At 46.3% G+C, this 16,524-nt stretch overlaps 1 protein-coding gene across 4 annotated transcripts in view; it reads left to right on the top strand.

Annotated features, from left to right (window-relative positions):
- The window catches only part of CREB1 (cAMP responsive element binding protein 1), a 162,044-nt gene that overhangs the window by 73,613 nt on the left and 71,907 nt on the right, over nt 1-16,524 (top strand). The window contains exons 2-5 of one of the 4 annotated variants that reach the window (XM_063932677.1): nt 277-376; nt 765-886; nt 1,116-1,262; nt 2,224-2,324. In XM_063932677.1, coding sequence (XP_063788747.1) covers nt 773-886; nt 1,116-1,262; nt 2,224-2,324 — 362 coding nt within the window. In that variant the 5' untranslated portion in view covers nt 277-376; nt 765-772. The remainder of the gene's footprint in view (nt 1-276; nt 377-764; nt 887-1,115; nt 1,263-2,223; nt 2,325-16,524) is intronic. The other 3 variants (XM_063932678.1, XM_063932680.1, XM_063932681.1) reach the window with 3 other exon arrangements.

Below are 16,524 nucleotides of genomic sequence, written 5' to 3'. Positions count from 1 at the left end.
ATTAAATGTATTTGGACACTGTCCATGAATATACATTCATACACATACATACATACATACATACACACACACACACACACACACACACACACACACACACACACACACACACACACGCAATATTAGTGTATGAAGAGCACGCTATACTCTGGGGGTAATGATTTCAACTCGAGCCCTCAAGAACACCTGTCAGGTCATATTTTGGATTTCTTTAATAATGCACAGGTGAGTTGACATATTTTGTTGAGACCGTAATTATCTTGCTTGTTTCCACAGACAGAAATCCAGAAATGTGACCTGTTAGGGGTATTTGAGGACTGGATTTGAAAACCACTGTTCCGGGGGATGAGGACAATCATGGCTGCCCTCCTGTAAGGTTAGATACTTGCTGCTATAAGGAGGAGAGAAAAGGGGTCTGTATTGGGAGAAGGAGGGTCTTGGCTCCCATGCTGAGTTGGGGACCTGTGCTAATCTGCATGAGTGAAGGAGGGGGAGCGGGGATGGGGGGGAGCCTTGCTTGTGTACTGTAATCACAGTGCGGGTGTGATGCTGGGGTGTGTATATCTCACGTGTAATATATTCTACCTAATGGGGAGTCTTAGCGGTTAGCACGATGCTTGTGCACTGCAGATTTTTCCTAAGAGTTTTCTGAGCTCTGACTCTTAGAGGAATTTGTCCAGGGTTGATATAATCTGTATTCTCCTAATAGTGATGACATAGTAATGTTCATCAACTTTTGAAGAATAAAGGGGATTTATTTTTAGGTAACTAAATGACCATGGAATCTGGCGCAGAGACGCAGCAGAGCGGCGACGCGGCTGTCACGGAGACAGAAGTCCAACAGATGACCATGCAGACCCAGCCGCAGATCACAACGTTAGCACAGGTATTGAGTGTCAGACGAGTCTGCTCACAGTTTACATCAACCGCTGAATTTCTTCTTGGAATAAATTGTTCATTTCAGTCCTGCCGACGCATTCATTTTCTGTTAACGTTCATTCATTAATGAACAGCACCATCAATTTATTATATTTACAGTATAACTTTTGTGTGTTGGGTGGTGCTCTCTGTGATGACATTACCTAAAATCACATAATTTCACTCTCTATTATAAGGTATCCATGGCAGCTGCACACGCCACCTCCTCGGCCCCCACGGTGACCTTAGTCCAGCTTCCCAATGGACAGACCGTTCAAGTACATGGGGTTATCCAAGCTGCACAGCCATCTGTCATACAGTCCCCACAAGTGCAGACCGTGCAAGTGAGTCATTTATTTCATCTTTCTTCTGTGTCTTGATCAGCGTAGGGCGGAATATTCTCATTTAGTGGAAAGCTGCTGATTTCCTGGCACGCTGACTACACAGTTTGATTTCAGAATACAATGAACACCTATTAAACAAATGGTCTCGGTCAGGGTAAATATTGGACTTAATGTGAGTGCTACATTTTCTAGCAATCATCTAAAATAATGTATTCGATGATGTGTGTGTGTGTGTGTGTCACACACACACTCATTTAAGTAATGAGTGTTGTCCTCACAATAGTTTGTAATATAAAATTGCTTGTGTTGTACAGTGATGCACAATGGTGAAAAGTTTGTGCATTTCCTTTTCTTCTTTTTTTGTGCAATACGTTTATTCATCACACACTACTATATCCCACTAGCGACAATGGTACAATACTGAAAGCAGGATGCAAGACTTCCCTTTGTAAAGATAACTGACACAGTTGACCTGATGAAAACCGGTATGGGTCATTAGGTCGACCACTATTGGTCGACATGGGAAAAAGTCGACCCGAGTTTTTTAAACTTTTTTTGGTGTCGTTTTCTTCGTAAAGTGACGGGGAACCCCACTTAGTGCATCGTGTCCCCTCGTGTGGTTTGCTTCACTCACCATGCTTTAGGTTACTATTCCCAATGGTAGTCCACGTGGATCGTAAAGTATAAAAAAGTGAAAAACGCATGTCGACCAATAGTGATTGACCTAATGACTGTCGACCTAATGTATGTTGACCTAATGACTGTATCCCATGAAAACATATTTGATTTCTGGTCTCTGAAAGGCAATTGCCACCTTTTAAAAGCTAAGTCCATCCTTTCTGTTCTTGTGAACTTTGCAACTCCTTTTGTATGTACTTATGTCGTGGATGGCTGCATATAGAAGCATCGATCATTCTCCAAAATTTTAATCTGCTGCTTTTTTTTTTTTTTTTTTAATCAGATTTCCACCATTGCAGAGAGCGAAGATTCACAAGAATCAGTGGACAGTGTTACAGACTCACAGAAACGCAGGGAAATCTTGTCGCGACGGCCCTCGTACAGGTAAGCACTAATTCCCAGGGTGCCAGAATCTCTTTAAGCCTAAATCCTCATTTCTCTGACATCCTAGTGGATGCTGGGTACTCCGTAAGGACCATGGGAAATAGACGGGCTCCGCAGGAGACTGGGCACTCTAAAGAAAAGATTAGGTACTATATCTGGTGTGCACTGGCTCCTCCCTCTATGCCCCTCCTCCAGACCTCAGTTAGACTCTGTGCCCGGCCCGAGCTGGTTGCACACTAGGGGCTCTCCTGAGCTTCTAGTAAAGAAAGTATTTGTTAGGTTTTTTATTTTCAGTGAGATCTGCTGGCAACAGACTCACTGCTACGAGGGACTGAGGGGAGAGAAGCGAACCTACCTGCTTGCAGCTAGCTTGGGCTTCCAAGGCTACTGGACACCATTCGCTCCAGAGGGATCGAACACTGGGCCCGTCCACGATCGTCCGGTCCCGGAGCCGCGCCGCCAACCCCCTTGCAGAGCCAGAAGCAAGAAGAACATCCTGAAAATCGGCGGCTGAAGACTTCGGTCTTCATTAAGGTAGCGCACAGCACTGCAGCTGTGCGCCATTGCTCCCTATGCACACCACACACTCCGGTCACTGATGGGTGCAGGGCGCTGGGGGGGGGGGGGGGTCCTCCCCAGGCTCTCCCCTGCAGTTTCCAGGCTCAAAGGGTAAAAAAGAGAGGGGGGGCACTAAATTTAGGCGCAAATTGTATATGTAAAGCAGCTATAGGGAAAAATCACTTTGTGTTAGTGTACATCCCTGATTATATAGCGCTGTGGTGTGTGCTGGCATACTCTCTCTCTGTCTCCCCAAAGGACTTTGTGGGGTCCTGTCCTCAGAGCATTCCCTGTGTGTGTGCGGTGTGTCGGTACGGCTGTGTCGACATGTTTGAGGAGGAGGGTTACGTGGAGGCGGAGCAGGAGCCGATAAGTGTGATGTCGCCCCGACACCGGAGTGGATGGATATGTGGAAGGTTTTAACCGACAGTGTCAACTCCTTACATAAAAGGTTTGACGACGTGACAGCCATGGGACAGTCGGCAGCTCAGTCCGCACCTGCCCAGGCGTCTCAGAGGCCATCAGGGGCTCAAAAACGCCCGCTGACTCAGATGGCAGACACAGATGTCGACATGGAGTCTGACTCCAGTGTCGACGAGGAGGAGATAAATGTACAGTCCACAAGGGCCATCCGATGTATGATTACGGCTATGAAAGATGTTTTACACATTGCTGACATAAACCCGGTTACCACAAAAAAGGGTATTATGTTTGGGGAGAAAAAGCAGCCAGTGACTTTTCCCCCATCTGACGAGTTGAATGAACTGTGTGAAGAGGCGTGGTGTTCCCCTGATAAGAAACTGGTGATTTCTAAGAGGTTACTGGCGGCGTATCCTTTCCCGCCAACAGATAGGTTACGTTGGGAAACATCCCCTAGGGTGGACAAGGCGCTCACACGTTCATCTAAAAAGGTGGCACTGCCCTCTCAGGATACGGCCGCCTTAAAGGAGCCTGCAGATAGAAAGCAGGAGGCTATCCTGAAGTCTGTATATACACACTCGGGTACTATACTGAGACCTGCAATTGCTTCGGCATGGATGTGTAGTGCTGCAGCTGTATGGTCTGATACCCTGTCAGACAACATTGATACCCTCGACAGGGATACTATTTTGCTAAATATAGAGCATATTAAGGATGTAGTCCTATATATGAGGGATGCACAGAGGGACATATGCCGACTGGCATCCAGAATAAATGCGATGTCCATTTCTGCCAGGAGAGTATTATGGACTCGGCAGTGGACAGGTGATGCCGACTCTAAAAGGCACATGGAGGTTTTGCCTTATAAGGGTGAGGAATTGTTTGGGGACGGTCTTTCGGACCTTGTATCCACAGCGACAGCTGGGAAGTCGACTTTTTTACCTCACGTTCCCTCACAGCCTAAGAAAGCACCGTATTATCAAGTACAGTACTTTCGGCCTCAGAAAGGCAAGCGTGTCAGAGGCGCATCCTTTCTGCCCAGAGGCAGGGGAAGAGGAAAGAAGCTGCATCAGACAGCCAGTTCCCAGGAACAAAAATCCTCCCCTGCTTCCACTAAATCCACCGCATGACGCTGGGGCTCCACAGGTGGAGCCAGGTGCGGTGGGGGCCCGTCTCCAGAACTTCAGCGACCAGTGGGTTTGCTCACAGGTGGATCTCTGGGTTCTACAAGTGGTATCTCAGGGATACAAGCTGGAATTCGAGACGTCTCCCCCTCGCCGTTACCTCAAATCAGCCTTGCCAGCTACTCCCCAGGACAGGGAGGTAGTACTGGCGGCAATTCACAAGCTGTACCTCCAGCAGGTGATAATCAAAGTTCCCCTCCTTCAACAGGGACGGGGTTACTATTCCACATTGTTTGTGGTACCGAAACCAGACGGTTCGGTGAGACCCATTCTAAATTTGAAATCCTTGAACACTTATATAAGACAGTTCAAGTTCAAAATGGAATCGCTCAGGGCGGTTATTGCAAGCCTGGAAGAGGGGGATTATATGGTATCACTGGACATCAAGGATGCTTACCTACATGTCCCCATTTACCCACCTCACCAGTAGTACCTCCGTTTTGTGGTACAGGACTGCCATTACCAATTCCAGACGTTGCCGTTTGGTCTGTCCACGGCACCGAGGGTATTTACCAAGGTAATGGCTGAAATGATGATACTCCATCGAAAGAAGGGAGTAATAATTATCCCGTACTTGGACGATCTCCTTATAAAGGCGAGGTCCATGGAGCAGTTGTTGGTCGGAGTAGCACTATCTCAGGAAGTGCTACAACAGCACGGCTGGATTCTGAATATCCCAAAGTCGCAGCTGGTTCCTACGACGCGTCTGCTGTTCCTGGGTATGATTCTGGACACAGAACAGAAGAAGGTGTTTCTCCCGGAGGAGAAGGCCAAGGAGTTGTCATCTCTAGTCAGAGACCTCCTAAAACCAAAACAGGTGTCGGTGCATCACTGCACGCGAGTCCTGGGAAAGATGGTAGCTTCTTACGAGGCAATTCCATTCGGCAGGTTCCATGCACGGATCTTTCAGTGGGATCTGTTAGACAAGTGGTCCGGATCGCATCTTCAGATGCATTGGCTGATCACCCTGTCCCCGAGGGCCAGGGTGTCTCTGCTGTGGTGGCTGCAGAGTGCTCATCTACTCGAGGGCCGCAGATTCGGCATACAGGACTGGGTTCTGGTGACCACGGATGCAAGCCTCCGAGGTTGGGGGGCAGTCACTCAGGGAAGAAACTTCCAAGGACAATGGTCGAGTCAGGAAGCTTCCCTACACATAAACATTCTGGAACTAAGGGCCATTTACAATGCCCTAAGTCAGGCAAAACCCCTGCTTTAAAACCAGCCGGTGCTGATTCAGTCAGACAACATCACGGCGGTCGCCCATGTAAACCGACAGGGCGGCACAAGAAGCAGGATGGCGATGGCAGAAGCCACAAGTATTCTCCGATGGGCGGAAAATCACGTGATAGCACTGTCAGCAGTGTTCATTCCGGGAGTGGACAACTGGGAAGCAGACTTCCTCAGCAGGCACGACCTCCACCCGGGAGAGTGGGGACTTCATCCAGAAGTCTTCCAGCTGATTGTAAATCGTTGGGAAAGGCCACAGGTGGACATGATGGCGTCCCGCCTCAACAGAAAGCTAAAAAGATATTGCGCCAGGTCAAGGGACCCTCAGGCGATAGCTGTGGACGCTCTAGTGACACCGTGGGTGTACCAGTCGGTTTATGTGTTCCCTCCTCTTCCTCTCATACCAAAGGTACTGAGGATAATAAGAAAGAGAGGAGTAAGAACTATACTCATCGTTCCGGATTGGCCAAGAAGGACTTGGTACCCGGAACTACAAGAAATGATCTCAGAGGACCCTTGGCCTCTGCCTCTCAGACAGGACCTGCTACAGCAGGGGCCCTGTCTGTTCCAAGACTTACCGCGGCTGCGTTTGACGGCATGGCGGTTGAACGCCGGATCCTGATGGAAAAGGGCATTCCGGTTGAAGTCATTCCTACGCTGATAAAAGCTAGGAAGGATGTGACAGCAAAACATCACCGCATATGGCGAAAATATGTTGCTTGGTGTGAGGCTATGAAGGCCCCAACAGAAGAATTTCAGCTGGGTCGTTTTCTGCACTTCCTACAGTCAGGAGTGACTATGGGCCTAAAATTGGGATCCATTAAAGTCCAGATTTCGGCCCTGTCTATTTTCTTTCAAAAAGAACTGGCTTCACTGCCTGAAGTTCAGACGTTTGTTAAGGGAGTGCTGCATATTCAGCCCCCTTTTGTGCCCCCAGTGGCACCTTGGGATCTCAACGTTGTGTTGGATTTCCTAAAATCACATTGGTTTGAGCCACTTCAGACCGTGGAGTTGAAATATCTCACGTGGAAAGTAGTCATGCTTTTGGCCTTGGCTTCGGCTAGGCGTGTGTCAGAATTGGCGGCTTTGTCATGCAAAAGCCCTTATCTGATCTTCCATATGGACAGGGCAGAATTGAGGACTCATCCCCAATTTCTCCCTAAGTGGTATCTGCTTTCCATTTGAACCAACCTATTGTGGTGCCTGCAGCTACTCGGGACTTGGAGGCTTCCAAGTTGCTGGATGTAGTCCGGGCCCTGAAAATCTATGTTTCCAGGACGGCTAGAGTCAGAAAAACTGACTCGCTGTTTATCCTGCATGCACCCAACAAGCTGGGTGCTCCTGCTTCAAAGCAGACTATTGCTCGCTGGATCTGTTGCACGATTCAACTTGCACATTCTGCGGCTGGACTGCCGCATCCTAAATCAGTCAAAGCCCATTCCACGAGGAAGGTGGGCTCTTCTTGGGCGGCTGCCCGAGGGGTCTCGGCTTTACAACTTTGCCGAGCTGCTACCTGGTCGGGGTCAAACACATTTGCAAAATTCTACAAGTTTGATACCCTGGCTGAGGAGGACCTTGAGTTTGCTCATTCGGTGCTGCAGTCATCCGCACTCTCCCGCCCGTTTGGGAGCTTTGGTATAATCCCCATGGTCCTTACGGAGTACCCAGCATCCACTAGGACGTCAGAGAAAATAAGATTTTACTCACCGGTAAATCTATTTCTCGTAGTCCGTAGTGGATACTGGGAGCCCGTCCCAAGTGCGGAATTCTGCAATACTTGTGTATAGTTATTGCTTAACTATAGGTTTTTTTTGTTCTGAGCCATCAGTTTAATGAGGCTCAGTTGTTGTTCATTCTGTTAACTGGGTATAATTATCACAAGTTGTACGGTGTGATTGGTGTGGCTGGTATGAGTCTTACCCTGGATTCCAAATCCTTTCCTAGTATTGTCAGCTCTTCCGGGCACAGTTTCCCTAACTGAGGTCTGGAGGAGGGGCATAGAGGGAGGAGCCAGTGCACACCAGATATAGTACCTAATCTTTTCTTTAGAGTGCCCAGTCTCCTGCGGAGCCCGTCTATTCCCCATGGTCCTTACGGAGTACCCAGCATCCACTACGGACTACGAGAAATAGATTTACCGGTGAGTAAAATCTTATTTTTTAACTTATGTCCATATTATTGAAACTGTGATTTTTGGAGCTCTTACAATACTGTATGCTCAGCGTTTCAGAAATATGTCTGAACAAAAACATTGCATATTACTATATGTTGAGATACTATCTTTAAGGCAGATGTGTGCATGCAACTACTTGACTGTATACTAGATTGAAGTAAGAACATACTCCTGGGCCTGGTAAATCCAAGATTGTTTTATTTTCTCTTCATCCAATGAACTGGATACTTTCAGTATGACTCCCCGCCAGGAGACGCTCCTCCTAATCTATCACCTTAAGCCAGTGAGGAGGATCTTCTGGCACTCCAGCTGTTGAACTACACATCCCAGCATGCCCTGCTACAGTTTTGCTATTTGACCATGCTAAAACTGTAGCAGGGCATGCTGGGATGTGTAGTTCAACAACAGCTGGTGTTCCAGTGGTTCCCCGTCACTGCCTTAAGCCAACAGTAAGGAAGTTTCTTTAAGTGACATCAGGATTGGGTAGTTTATCTACTTTTTCTGGCTGCGTTTTTATTATGGTTTTTGTTTTAACATTATTTTAAGTAACTTGTATTTATAGGGTTCCGCAGTATCATACTGTATGTGTTGATAAAGCTAAATATTTATCGTATATAATACCCTTTATGAGGTCTTAGAACACTGTACGCTATTTACGTATGAAGTACCGTAAGGGTACGCTAGTTGCGTAACAATCGCTTTGCCGTGATCGAGACGCTCAAGCGTCACGTTTACTCACGGCCAAGAGATCACAGGCAAGCACGTTATTGGCTGTTAACTAAAGTAATGATTCGCTATAACGTAGCGAACGCTCGGGACCACGAGGAGATCACCAGCGGAGCTGACGCTCACTATATTAAACCTTTGTATCTAAACCATAAACAGTGTATTGTGCAGTAAAACCTTAGTGTAATGTTAGAGAGTAAATGCAACACAGTATAACCTTATTACCTTAAAAGCTGTTTGAGCGTCACCGACGCTCTGAGAATACTTAATACTATAAGAAACACACAGATACCGTGCTCAGGGTCCAACGCCTAAAATATATATTATGAATGCTATACTTGCAAAAGAGTTAAACACAATACAAGTCATACACTACAATATAACATAGACTACCTAACCAGATAACTACACAAGAAATACAATACAATACAATTTAAGGGAAAAATGAGTGAGAAAGAGAAGGAGAGAGAGAGAGAGAGAGATTGAGAGAGATTGGCCCACAATAACAAGAAGATCAATATAGTTGCGGAGAAACACTTACGCACAAGGGGAAACGATCGCATGCGCCTCGATATCCAGCTCCCGATTATCAGCAATGAGAACCGTTGAAGAGAGTGAACTGGATATGGTCGGCCTGCCTATTTATGCCCCACACACAATACAATTCAATGGTCCCTACAATCTCATTGTTCATTGGACACAGGAATTCGGCTTCGCATTATAACAAAAGGTCATAGGTTGATTCATACAGGTGGGCTGTGACTATTTCCAACTGCTCAGGTGGGAGGGAAACTGGGTTTCCCGCCGCATGGGTAATAAAGTGCAAATAAAGTAAATGTTCATAAACTTCTTATGTCCATAACTATTCGCACGAGCGATTGATCTGCTTCAAACCAACACCGGAATATTTCTAATTAAATATTCTTCCGATGGATACTAAACACCACTGTATTACTCCTGTCTGACCCTTCGTATCAAACAAAGAGGGATTTCTCTGTTCATGAACATTCTATATTAACCAAACTTTCAGAATCTATCAAAGGGACCATGATCTACAAAATACATTATATAGTGAAAATATGTAATGATTGAGTCGCACGCTACGATCGCATAAACTCTACCGTAAATACGCATACCATGCGCCTGCGGGTGCCCGCGACTGTGAGTATGCGCACGTACGGGAGAGCGTACGCATGCGCAGCACGGACCAGTATGAGGTGCAAATATGGCAGTGTGTGTAGAGATATTTTTCTGACTTTGACAGTCCACCCTTTGGCAGTCAATAATAACTGCCACCTTCTAAAACATTTCAAAAGGAGAAAACTATATGTCAGGGGTTAATTCATTTCCATGGTTGGGTAAGGGAGGAGAGAGGAGTAGGTGGGAAGAGGGTATGACCTAGTGAGATAGCAGAAGCATGTGTGTATGAATCCATGTTTGAGGGGTCATGTATCATCGTGCCGTACGTGTTGTAAATCAAGCTTCGAGGTATTGCGAAGTATACATTTGAATTCCTTCTTATCCCGTATTAAGGGTTTGTGGATGGGCTGTCAAACTTTACCAAGCTCTTTTCGGCTTTTGGTTGCAACAAAATGGGGGAGCACATTTTAGTTGATGATACATGAATGGGGGAGATATGTGATTGCTGATATCTGTGCCTGTATTCCCTATCGACTATGTGTGTCATTACCTGAGGGTTGTAGAAATGAAGAAAAGACATAATTACGGTAAAATGCGGTGGTATTCTATGTCAGGTTAATGTACATCTGTCGGTTGAAGTTTTGTTCGGTATCAGTTGAAAGTCGTCTTCTTTGCGCTGTTTTGCCCATTAGGTGCGAGCAAAAAGCTTTGTCAATGCCAATAGATTTACAAAAATGTTGGGCTAGCGTGAGTTTAAGAATTCTAGGGAAACTGGGGATCCATGGCAAAGTTCATCAAATGTCCGTATCTAAAGTGGTCAAAACTTCTTCTTTGGTCAATCTGTTGTCTGTATAGTGTCTTGTCAACTTCCTCGTCCAAGGGGGTCTTTTTATCTTGGAGAAAAACAGGTGAAAGAAACGGACCGTAGAAATCGCATTTTCATCACATCATTGTTTCTACATTTGGGTCATAAATCAAGTCCAGGTTAATTACAGTTTCCTCACTCCTTAAACTCATTACCCTAGTACGATGATTGCACTTCATTAAAGCCTGACCGCATCTAAATATCAATCCAATCGATATGACAACACCTAAGATACATAGGAGAAACTTCCCAACATCCATTATGACTCCTTGAGCCCAGTCTCCTAAGCCAGAAAACCAATTTCGCGGGTTCAACCATGACACCCAACCAGTCAGCTCATTACCTACAGCAGCAAGAGTGAGATTGTGTCTCCTGCGAAATTCCCACTTCAATTGGAGAATATCGTCCATCTTTTGGTCTATGACCTCGACCGGATCCTCGGTGCTATTCGTAATATATGTGCAACATTTCACGCCGTATTGTGTTGCCAGTGTGACACAATATCCGCCTGTCACTGCTGTGAGGTAATTGAGAACCATTCTATGCTGTACCAGTTCTGTTTTGTAAGCCTGAAGTTCTCTTCCAGTATACCTAAACGTGTCATCATACATTTCAGTGATATTATCTAACAAATTTGCGAGCGCCGATATGTATTTATAATTCAGCACTCCTCTAGCGGTGCGGGTGAAATCTAACACGATTAAGAATTGAATCCCGGTGGATTCACTTATCAGATCAGAGGCCGGATGCTCTGTCTTCTCTATCAGGTGCCTTTTAACAACGTGCTCGTAATGGGTGTGAGTATAAGGAGCTTGGGCACCACGGTGTATGTCTTTCATTTTGTCATGTGATACAGTCATTACTTCAGGCAGTACTTTTCCAATATAACACAATCCTTCAGAGTTTGGGGCAAGCCACTTGTACGCCTTTCTCCCGCATATGAAATATGCATCATCGGGGAGAACATATGGGACGGAGTAGGACATAACCATATTACACACCTTCCATGTGAAATCTCCTAACCCTAATTCTTCCATCTGCTTAGTACACGTATCAGGTTGTACGATATGTGCACAGTATCCTGGTGATACCTCTCCAACTTTAGTAATCCTATTTCCTAAGGTATACCTATACCGGAAAGATTTTCCTCTACTGGCTATGTGGCGTACAAGCTCTGTATCTGTAGGCATTCTATCTGCTCTATGCGTAAAGGTCATGGTGTGGTTACTCCATGACACTTCCCAATTTCCCGGCTTTCGGGGATTGGAGATGTTGAAACATAATAGGGACCTATCCACATGGTATTGGTGGAGCTTCAAACTAGGAGGGCTGGAGATATTAAACCTCCGGTCCACCGGTCTCACACCATTTAACTCAAGTACCTCCTCTATCGTTAAAGGAAATGGTACTAGCCCTGATTTGCTATGACCCTGAGGTACTTGAGAGCATACCCAACAATCTGTTTTGTTTAACACATTACCCACTAAGGAGTGATAGTCACTCAATGGATGCCGGTCCATATGGATATTAAAACTGGATTGGCATTTCTTAATGCACCCATCCTCAATGACATTGTTACAGAGCCTACAGATACAGTTTTCTTCAGCTAACAATCCTTCACAATTCCTTCTATGGTCAATGCTATCGGATCGTTTTCTGATACTCGCCTTTGCTTGTTGATTATGTTGTTCTCGGAAAACTACGCCTCCATCTTTATCATCAGAACCCATTCCAGAACCTCTCTCGACCTCCATGGTACTCTCGCCGGAACAGACTGCTCTGGTCAACATCATGGTTAACAGGAAAATCCGGATCACAGTCTCTTGGGGCAAGTCCATCTTATAGGAGGAAACGGAGAAGAATGAGAAGGGGGGAAAAGAAATTTTAGGGAGAGGGGATGGGAAGTGGAGAAAAACAATAAAAGGGAGTGGGGAGTCGACAACAGCTCTTGGTCTTGAGATTTTCACGGCTCAGGTGCCGCCTCAGTCCTCCTGAAACAGACACTCCAGTGATACAACCTCTACCGTCTGTTCCTTATCACGGGACTTCTCTGGATCAGCAACCTTCTTGCAGTGGGATGAATGAACCCAAGTCTCTCTCTCAGCAACCTTCAATGCTGTAGTGCTAGTCAATAAGACCTGGTATGGTCCTTCCCATCTGTCAATAAGGCAACCTGTAGACACGACCTCACCTATCCCTCCGCTAGGGGCCTTTGTTACTAATCTCGTGGGTGGAGCTGTGCCTACTGTGGTCTCTGCTGTGGTGGCTGCTAGAGAGAGCGCTGAAATTGTTGCCGATTCGTCTTCTTGATCACACTCCTGAGGAAAGTTCAAAACAGGGTACAACTTGCACGGGTTAATACTTGCATTGGTTAATTGGTTAACATTATCTTTAACATTTATACAGTTGCTAAGTGTTTGTGTGTTACACCGTAGTGCGTCATTCTCCGCAACCAATTTCTCTCCTGATATGTATGGTGGCGGTGGGGCCGTGGCTATCAGTTTTCTGATTGAGCCAGATCCCGCCGCCTGAGCCAATCCTCTCTGTATGTCACCTTCCTGCTGCCACAACTGCAAATAATCGTAATGTTTGATTCGTCTCTTTGTTGATTTAATGAGACATATCCTTCTCCTTAAATTCGTTAACACCTCTGTGCTGAAGCTACCTACTCTTGGGAATTTCTCCCCGTCATGTACTGTCATTCTCTCCCATTCATCACATAAAGCTTCTGTGTGACTTCCGTATTTCTCACACATTACATACCTTGCCGACCCAATTGGTCGGTTCACTGAATCAACCCGAACCGAGGTTGATCGCCCCCTACCTGAACAAGTGGCCCCCATAGTTCGAAGGTGTTGCTTTATTTAACCAACCCTTACGCAAACCAAATGTCCAAAATAGGCTGACGGTGGCGGTTTACCGAGTACCCCACTCACTCGCCCACGCCGACCAATACGACCTGATCACACCGATATGGTGCTGGCGTACTCGACCTAGGGCCCCTGCGACCTGAACCTCTATTTACTGGAACCTGTGAGGGTGCTCCGAAGAACACTTACTCTTTCCAGTAACTATTGGTTGCTGGATAGTTCCTGAGTGAGCAGCGAACTTCCCTTAAAATAAAAAAAGTTACACAAATCACGTTAGAATGTACAAATAGCGTTTATGACCTTCGTACACAAATAGTACCGGTCAGGTTTACTAATGCACACAATTACGTGCGGTACAATCGTTTAGTACACAAGCAACTAATCTTATGTACTGAGCGACCAGTGGAATCGAAAATTTCGGCTGCGAATTCCTTCAGCCAGAGCTTATATGGCCTATATGGGTGTTGCACCAACCCTTTCTTGGTGTTGTGCCTGTGGACTGTATAGCGGACTTCCTTGTCTGCTGTACCTGAACCTGTTGGTCTGCTATGACCTCCTGGTCTGTTACAGTATGACCTCCTGGTCTGCTACACTCTAATGCTCAAATTGTATATTTAACCAGGGATGCCTCCCTAGCCACCATGTACGTCACTTACACGCATGTACCTCACGAGTACTCGACTTTTCTTGTGGTTCAACCTGTAAAATTGTATACAACACACTCACTCACCACATGTACACTTTTGTTTCTATTTCTATTTCTGCGCAGAAATTTCTCTTTAGACCAGATATGTTACAAATTAGGAGAAGGATCTATTAATTTAAATTTGGAATTAAAAAAAAAAATTTGCGCGATTTATCGCCTGGCGTTATTTACCGCGTGGCGCTACTTATCGCGTTGAGAGGAGAGAAAAAAAAAACTTGTGATTTGAGTTACGTGGGCGTACCCGTACGCTCCGTTGCGTAATATACGCTGCGTGCGTCGGCCCTTGGATTGCGTACGCAAGTCTCAGTCTTTTGTTAGAGACACGTGTACGCAAAGCAAAGATCCACCGTGACACAATTCATACGTTTATCAACTATAGAACTGGCAAACAGGAGAGTGACATATGAAAATACACCAATGAAAAGGAAATGCAGATATATATGTGTGCGTGCGTGTGTACGCAAGACAGAAAAATAAACAGTTTTAAAAAGACACTATTGTTTTGTTCTTACCTCCGGTCCCGGATTCCTTCAGCACCCTTTACTAAGAGAAGCAGACGCTTATCCAAACAGCACTACGAGGAATATGATCTCCCGCCCTTTGCTGCTGGATAATGTCTGCTGAAATTACCTAGTGCAGATATGTGAAGGACAGGGCGAGCCGCCAATTGATAAAGCTAAATTTCTCTATCGTCCTAGTGGATGCTGGGGTTCCTGAAAGGACCATGGGGGATAGCGGCTCCGCAGGAGACAGGGCACAAAAAGTAAAGCTTTAGGATCAGGTGGTGTGCACTGGCTCCTCCCCCTATGACCCTCCTCCAAGCCTCAGTTAGATTTTTGTGCTTGGCCGAGAAGGGTGCAATCTAGGTGGCTCTCCTAAAGAGCTGCTTAGAAAAGTTTAGCTTAGGTTTTTTATTTTACAGTGAGTCCTGCTGGCAACAGGATCACTGCAACGAGGGACTTAGGGGAGAAGAAGTGAACTCACCTGCGTGCAGGATGGATTGGCTTCTTGGCTACTGGACATTAGCTCCAGAGGGACGATCACAGGTACAGCCTGGATGGTCACCGGAGCCTCGCCGCCGGCCCCCTTGCAGATGCTGAAACGAGAAGAGGTCCAGAATCGGCGGCAGAAGACTCCTCAGTCTTCTTAAGGTAGCGCACAGCACTGCAGCTGTGCGCCATTTTCCTCTCAGCACACTTCACACGGCAGTCACTGAGGGTGCAGGGCGCTGGGAGGGGGGCGCCCTGGGAGGCAAATGAAAACCTTTTTTGGCTAAAAATACCTCACATATAGCCTCCGGGGGCTATATGGAGATATTTAACCCCTGCCAGAATCCGTTAAGAGCGGGAGACGAGGCCGCCGAAAAAGGGGCGGGGCCTATCTCCTCAGCACACAGCGCCATTTTCCCTCACAGAAAGGCTGGAGGGAAGGCTCCCAGGCTCTCCCCTGCACTGCACTACAGAAACAGGGTTAAAACAGAGAGGGGGGGCACTAATTTGGCGTTAGAAATATATAAAAAAGATGCTATAAGGGAAAACACTTATATAAGGTTGTCCCTATATAATTATAGCGTTTTTGGTGTGTGCTGGCAAACTCTCCCTCTGTCTCTCCAAAGGGCTAGTAGGTCCTGTCCTCTATCAGAGCATTCCCTGTGTGTGTGCTGTGTGTCGGTACGTGTGTGTCGACATGTATGAGGACGATGTTGGTGAGGAGGCGGAGCAATTGCCTGTAATGGTGATGTCACTCTCTAGGGAGTCGACACCGGAATGGATGGCTTATTTAGGGAATTACGTGATAATGTCAACACGCGCCAAGGTCGGTTGACGACATGAGACGGCCGACAAACAATTAGTACCGGTCCAGACGTCTCAAAAACACCGTCAGGGGTTTTAAAACGCCCGTTTACTTTAGTCGGTCGACACAGACACAGACAGGGACACTGAATCCAGTGTCGACGGTGAATAAACAAACGTATTCCTTATTAGGGCCACACGTTAAGGGCAATGAAGGAGGTGTTACATATTTCTGATACTACAAGTACCACAAAAGAGGGTATTATGTGGGATGTGAAAAAACTACCGTAGTTTTTCCTGAATCAGATAAATTAAATGAAGTGTGTGATGATGCGTGGGTTCCCCCCGATAGAAAATATGGGCGGTATACCCTTTCCCGCCAGAAGTTAGGGCGCTTTGGGAAACACCCCTTAGGGTGGATAAGGCGCTCACACGCTTATCAGAACAAGTGGCGGTACCGTCTATAGAGGAGGCTGGAAAAATATCATAAAAAGTATATACACACATACTGGTGTTATACTGCGACCAGCGATCGCCT

Source organism: Pseudophryne corroboree, chromosome 7 (assembly GCF_028390025.1).
Source record: "Pseudophryne corroboree isolate aPseCor3 chromosome 7, aPseCor3.hap2, whole genome shotgun sequence".
In the NCBI taxonomy this organism is placed as follows: domain Eukaryota; kingdom Metazoa; phylum Chordata; class Amphibia; order Anura; family Myobatrachidae; genus Pseudophryne; species Pseudophryne corroboree.
Note: the sequence above shows the minus strand (reverse complement) of the source record. Positions and strands in the feature narration are given on the sequence as shown.